General features: G+C 48.9%; 1 protein-coding gene across 1 annotated transcript; it reads right to left on the bottom strand.

The window, feature by feature from the left end:
* Nucleotides 1–4,987: 4,987 nt before the first annotated feature.
* Nucleotides 4,988–6,407, bottom strand: LOC123177879 (peroxidase 2). Its single transcript, XM_044591349.1, has 2 exons — nucleotides 6,093–6,407; nucleotides 4,988–5,999 (listed from the first exon to the last, which is right to left on the bottom strand). The coding sequence occupies exons 1-2, from the start codon at nucleotides 6,318–6,320 to the stop codon at nucleotides 5,229–5,231; spliced, it is 999 nt and encodes a 332-aa protein (XP_044447284.1). The 5' UTR covers nucleotides 6,321–6,407; the 3' UTR covers nucleotides 4,988–5,228.
* Nucleotides 6,408–6,707: the final 300 nt, after the last annotated feature.

Below are 6,707 nucleotides of genomic sequence, written 5' to 3'. Positions count from 1 at the left end.
ATTCCGCACGAGGGTACAACATATTTTAAGTTTTAGTTTCTCAAACTTACTGATTTTGGTCTTCACTGGTACCAAGTTTCAGAACTTGAAACCTGGTGAAGTTTTTAAAAAAATCATCGAAGCCAATACGAAAGCGATCTTACTTGAAAGCTTATCGCAAGAAACACGAATATCCATGCCACAAATCCTAGTGTGGTTTCTGAAACTTGCTGATTTGGTTTCCGCTCGTATCAAGTTTCAGAATTTCAAAGTTGGTGAAATTTTAAAAACCCATCGAATCCTACTCAAAAGTGGTCTTATTTGAAAGCCCTCGGCACAAGAAACACGGATATCCATACTCCTATGGCGTTCACCCAGTTCAAAGGATACAAAAGATTCAAAATTGAAACCCAAAAAATGGGGTCGGTGCCCTGCAGCTGCATGCCACAAATTCTCTCTCAAATTTGACACCTTATTCTATGTGGATAGGTTCGCTTTACTACGGCAAAGCGAATAGAGAAAACAGTAAATAACTTGCAAACACGGTAGTGACATTTCACTTGCTCAGCCTTCTAGCAAATAACTTGCTCGTAAAGAAATGCTACTGTAGTTTTTTTTTCAAATTTAGGAGCATAGCTCCCTAATTTCATTTCCTGAAAAATGGAACTGAAATACAGAACAACTGTCTCAGCTGACCCATCAAAATAAAGGTTCAGCAAAGCTTGTAAAACATCACGCCACATGCTTAATCTGAAAAACAGCATGTGAATGCCAAAGAACCACAATATCTGGAAACAAGTACGACTTATTACAGCCAAAAGACAAGTAGTAATCCTCTGATATTACAGGCTACAGGACTGGACGACAAAAACTATAGAGGACTCTCTGTCATAAACTAGCAATCCTGAGAATCATCGGCGCCACCCCTTCTTTCTGCTGATTTTCTTTTAAAATGCTATGACGATTATATTTCGTACTCCGTAGTTATAAAGGAGTATCAATTGTTTCATGCCAGTGGTTAAGATCTCGTCAAAAGAAGAAGGAAATCTGTCATGCTAACTTTGTATTGTATACGAAATTAAGCAACCCGTGCGGGCACTCATGATCATTAGCAGGGAATGTCCGTGGGCTAAATTGCCCTGCAAGGAGGGCAACAGTCAGTGCTACAATTGCTGCCTCCTCGTGTCAGCTCGCCTGCTTACAGGAGACAAAGCTCGACAATGTGGACAAGTTTGTGGCTGCCTTCCTTGGGGGCAACAGACTAAAAAAATTCGCACAGTGCCCAGCGAACGGGACTAGAGGAGGGATACTCTTACTTTGGGATGATAGTGTGGTCGATGTCTCCGGGGTAACAACCTCGACTTATTGCCTCTCGGCCATGGTTCGGATTCGCGCGACTGACGTGTGCTTCTCACTCACCTCCGTCTACGGGCCCACCGATCACTCGTGCAAAGATGTGTTCTTCACCGAGCTTGTCGCCCAAAAGCCTTCGCCGGGTGTGGCATGGCTTGCTGTTGGGGACTTCAATCAAATTTACCGGGCTAGAGACAAAAACAAGAGAAATGTGAACCTGAGTAGGATCAACCGGTTTCGTTCTACGCTTCAATCTTGCGAGCTCAAGGAAATCCACCTCCAAAATAGGTGCTTCACCTGGAGTAATGAGAGGGAGAATCCGCCCCTCTGCAAGCTAGACTCCTTCTTTTGCAATGCGGCTTGGGATGCAACATTCAACACGCATGTGCTTCATGCCTTGTCGTCTTCGCTCTCCGACCATTGCCCCCTACTACTAGCGGATGACAAGGGTCCTAGGAGGCCACGGTCTTTCAAATTTGAGAATTTCTGGGTATCCTTGCCCGGCTTCAACGAAGTGGTTCAAAAGGCTTGGGACGAGAGGGTGGACCACACAGAGCCTTATCAAGTCCTTCATCACAAGCTAAAGAAAACAGCGCTTCGTCTCATGGAGTGGAGCAAGAGGTTGTTCTCCAGGGCAAAGGTCCAGTTTCACGCGGCCCTTCTTGTGATTCTCCGCCTTGACATTGCTCAAGAGGAGAGGCCCCTCTCTCCCGAGGAGCGAGACCTCCGCTCTAGGCTCAAGCGGAGGGTGATTAGTTTGGCGGTGCTTGAGAGGGCTAGGAAGAGCCAATGCGCTAGGATTACAAATTTGAAAGAGGGTGATGCAAACACAAAATTCTTCCACCGCCACATAAATGCACGAAGACGGAAAAATCACATCCATCGGATCAAGCACGGGCATGGTTGGGTAACTGGGCACGAGGAAAAGGAGGAGATCATTCATGGCCACTTCTCCGAGGTCATGGGTAGAGGGGGCTCGAGCAACATGGATTTTAACTGGGAGGAGCTTGGCACCGAGCCCCATGCTTTGCACGACCTTGCTGATACAATCACCGAGGAGGAGGTTTGGGCGGCCATAAAGGATATGCCTTGTGATAAGGCGCCCGGTCCGGATGGTTTCACAGGCACTTTTTTTAAGAAGTGTTGGGGAGTTATCAAGTATGATATTATGAGGGTTATCCAACGCTTCGATTCCCTACACACCTCCAACCTGCAATGGCTCAACTCTGCCAATGTTGTTCTCTTACCCAAAAAGGAGGGTGCGGAAGGCATTTCTGACTATAGGCCCATTAGCCTCATCCATGCCATCGCCAAAATCATTGCAAAGATTCTATCGCTCCGGTTAGCCCCCCACATGGACGACCTCATCTCCAACGCCCAAAGTGCATTCATCAAAAGGAGAAGCATTCATGACAACTTCATGTACGTTCGGAGTTTTGCGAGGCGGCTCCACAAGAGCAAGACCCCGCCCTTCTTTTCAAGCTTGACATTAAAAAGGCTTTTGAATCGGTCAAGTGGGGTTATATTCTTGACCTTCTTCAACGACTGGGGTTCCCTCCCAAATTTCGTGATTGGATTGCCGCGCTTCTATCCTCATCATCCTCGCGCATCATGCTTAACGGATTGCCCGGCCCCCCTATCAGGCACGGCCAAGGGTTTCGACAGGGGGACCCCCTCTCGCCCCTCTTATTCGTCCTCGCAATTGACCCCCTACACCAGATTCTTGACTTGGCCACTCGGAAAGGTCTCCTTCATAAAATTCGTGGACGTGGGTCTTTCATGCGAACTTCACTATATGCAGTTTTTGTGGCTCCAGTCAAGAGGGACATTGACAACCTCGCCTCGATCGTGAGATGCTTTGGAGAGGTGACGGGTCTTCGCACAAACTTCCAGAAAAGCTCGGTTGTGCCTATCCGATGCAATCACCTTAATCTCGAGCACATTCTTGAAAGTGTGCCAGCAGCTCGGGCGTCTTTCCCCATGAAATATCTTGGTCTACCGCTCTCTGTGTGGCAACTAAAGAGGGTGGATTTCCAATATCTTGAAGATAAGGCAGCCGGCAAATTGGTCACTTGGGAAGGTCAGGATATCACCACCATCGGCCGCACGGCCCTCGTCAAGTCGGTCATTTCATCTCAAGCGGTGTTCTCCATCACGCCGCTAATTGTTCCGTCAAGCACTCTTGATAGCCTTAAAACAAGCTTGAGAGGGCCTTCCTTTGGTCCGGCTCGGACAAGACGACCGGGGCCAAGTGCAAGGTAAATTGGGAAACGGTTTGTCGACCAAAGGAATATGGGGGTTTAGGAGTGCTCAACACCGACAAATTTGCTCGTGCTCTACGTCTTCGATGGCTTTGGTATGAATGGAAGGAACCTCACAAGTCATGGGTGGGTTTTGGCAACCCTTGCACCGACGACGACCGCGAGTTCTTCTATGCCTCTACTACTATCATCATTGGGGATGGTGCCAAAACGCCTTTTTGGGATTCCCCTTGGCTCCTAGGACGCAAGCCAAAGGATATTGCACCGCTTACCTTTGACGCTTCGAGGAGAAAAAAATGGAAGGTGCGGGAGGCCCTCAATGGGAATGCATGGATCCTCAAGATCAAGCCTGACACCATAATCTCCATCGACCACATCCGGGAATTTTTCACCTTATGGATGCTGGTGCACGATTTCCACCTTAACGAGCAGATCAAAGATGATATTGTTTGGAAGCACTCCAATGATGGGATCTACACAGCGTCAACAGCGTACAAGGCTCAATTTCTTGGCTTGGTTCTATCCCCCATGGATCTCATGGTTTGGAAAGTATGGGCACCTCCAAAAGTGAAGTTTTTTGCTTGGTTGGCATTACAAAATAGGATTTGGACCACCGACCGGTTGGAAAAGCGTGGTTGGGCAAACTGTGGCCTTTGCCAGCTATGTAAAAGAGAACAAGAAACGGGTGCACATCTCTTCTTCAAGTGTCGGTACACGCTTAGGCTCTGGAGATCAATCATTCAGAAGCTTGGTCTTGCTCACATGGACACCTCCAATTGGCACCTTGCGGACTCCGTCAATGAATGGTGGGATAAGAGAATTGACAATCGAAACCCCAATAGACAAGCCATGGCCTCCCTCACTATGCTTATGTCTTGGACTATTTGAAACGAACGAAATGCTCGGGTGTTCCGACACAAGTGTGCGCCGCCGCCCATTCTCCTTAACATCATCCTAGAGGAGGCCAAGCTTTGGGTTACCGCGGGTGCTAAAAAATTAGGGCTAATTATTTAGTGTGAGTAATTGTCATGCCGTGTATGTGGGTCACCTGTAACACTCTAAACTCTCTTCTTATTCAATGGATGAGGCAAATCTTATGCCTCCGTTTCGAAAAAAAAATTGATCATTAGCAGACATGCACAATGGACTCACTCACTCACTAACGCAGACGCACGCAGCCTACTAAATTCAGATTTATGATTGCACACATATATAGTCCCTTTGTTCGTTCCTAGTGTAGTAGTGTTGATACATGGAAAATCATAATGGAACTAGTTCCTTTTCCGGTCATCGTTGTTGGCAACATTCTCGATGTTTATGCACCAGCTGAGGATGTAATTAAGGAGTAGGTTTTCGGGAGCATCCTAGATCTTTTTCTGTTCATCAAAACATGCTATGTGCATCACTTTTATTCTTTCAACAAAGAACATTGGTTCGCAAAAACATACACGAACAATTCCGTAGCTTGGCTAGAATTGAACCAAGAATAACCAAAGGAAAAAAAAAGGCGCGCAGCAAAAGTATCGCCAAATTTTACAACATGAACTCGCTTGCAAGTTGAAGCAAACCATTGAGGTCGAGTGATCCGTCACCATGCATGCACGTACGTCCGCAGTTGCTGTACTGCTGCACTTATTAGTAGTGATTGATCGCGCGGCAGTTTTTCCTGATCTGGCCCTGGTAGCCGGTCTTGACCTCGATGCCGGCCATCTTCACCATGGCCTTCTCGAACCTGTCCTCCCACCACCCGGGGATTTTGGCGTTCTCCACCACCATTCTCGCCGTCTCTGCCGACGTCATGAGCGCCGCGTCGGAGGTGAAGAGCACCGTGTGCGACAGCACGTTCTTGTAGTACTGCCTGTCCAGCTTGTTGGGTGTCACCACGTCCTGCATTACCGTCGGGTCATTGCCGCCCGGCGTAGCGTCGGCCGGGCACTGGCCCCTCAGGAACGCGGCGAGGCCGCCGTTGATGTCAGAGGGGGTGTTGAGGCGGTCGGAGACGAAGGACGAGCAGTGGGAACGCCCGATGGTGTGCGCGCCGGAGAGGACGACCAGGTCCTCCGCGTTGAGGCCCTTGATGACGAAGCTAGCGACGAGGTCGCTGAGGTTGGACGTCGGCGGGACCAGGAACTTGAGCGGCTCGGAGGCGTTGGAGAAGGTGCCGTCGCGGCGGCCGGCCGGCATCTGGAAGTTTACTTTGCCCCTGCTGAGGATGCAGGACGCGTCACGGGCCGCAAAGGCGACGATGTCTGCACAGGAGACGACGCCTGGGCAGGCCGCCTCGAGGGCGTCTTTGATGGCGTCAATCAGCTCGAAGCCGCGCAGGGTAGGGTCGTTCGGCGGGCTGAGTTTCTCAGGCGTCGGGCTGAATGGGGTCGGGTCCAGAAGGACGGAAGCATCACAGCCCTAATCATCATCAAGTCAATGAGATTAATCAAATCTGGCTAATCGGTTGTATATACTATATATGTTTGTAAATTTGTTTCTTGCATTAAGTACCTCGACGAAACAGTCGTGGAAGAGCATGCGGATCATGGCGGCGCCATTGCCGGGGTTCCCGGAGATGGCCTGCTCCATGACGCCCTTGACGACGGCCTCCGCCTGGGGGCACTTGTCGTGGTAGTAGCCGATCTCCAGTGGCCAGAAAGGGCTGGCCTGGCACCCCACAGCGAGGAGCAGCAAGGCACAAGCCACCAAAACGTGTGGCTTTGCCGCAACGGCCGCCATTTCTATTTCTTGGAAGTTAGCTAGCTTGCTTGCTTGCTTGACTAAGATTGGAAATAGGAAGAGTGATAAAATCTGAGAAGTGCTCGATCGGTGCTGGTCTGTTGCTATAGCTCGAGCAGCAAGCTACTTATATAGGTGGCCGAGCTTAGGATACATACATAGGTCGGCATGTGTGCTTATAATTTACAATGATTATCATGGCTTCATTGGAACGTTACTGCACCGGTAGTTGGCACCAATTCGTTCCCACACCCAGTGGCGCGAAAATTAATCAAAGGGCGTCTTCGGTAATGATATGATACACAAATATTATTTATTTAATTATTTTGCGAATGATACACAAATATTTGGTAGTAACCAACAGCTAGCAGCTCACTAACCCTGATG

Source organism: Triticum aestivum, chromosome 1A (genome assembly GCF_018294505.1).
Source record: "Triticum aestivum cultivar Chinese Spring chromosome 1A, IWGSC CS RefSeq v2.1, whole genome shotgun sequence".
Classification (NCBI taxonomy): Eukaryota; Viridiplantae; Streptophyta; class Magnoliopsida; order Poales; family Poaceae; genus Triticum; species Triticum aestivum.
This window is presented reverse-complemented; position numbering and strand designations above follow the sequence as displayed.

Bases quoted from the DNA above. Each gene is read 5' to 3' on its own strand.
- LOC123177879 (XM_044591349.1), bottom strand. From the start codon at position 6,320: ATGGCGGCCGTTGCGGCAAAGCCACACGTTTTGGTGGCTTGTGCCTTG. The intron at 6,000-6,092 runs GTACTTAATGCA...GATGATGATTAG, and splicing joins TCCACGACTGTTTCGTCGAG to GGCTGTGATGCTTCCGTCCT.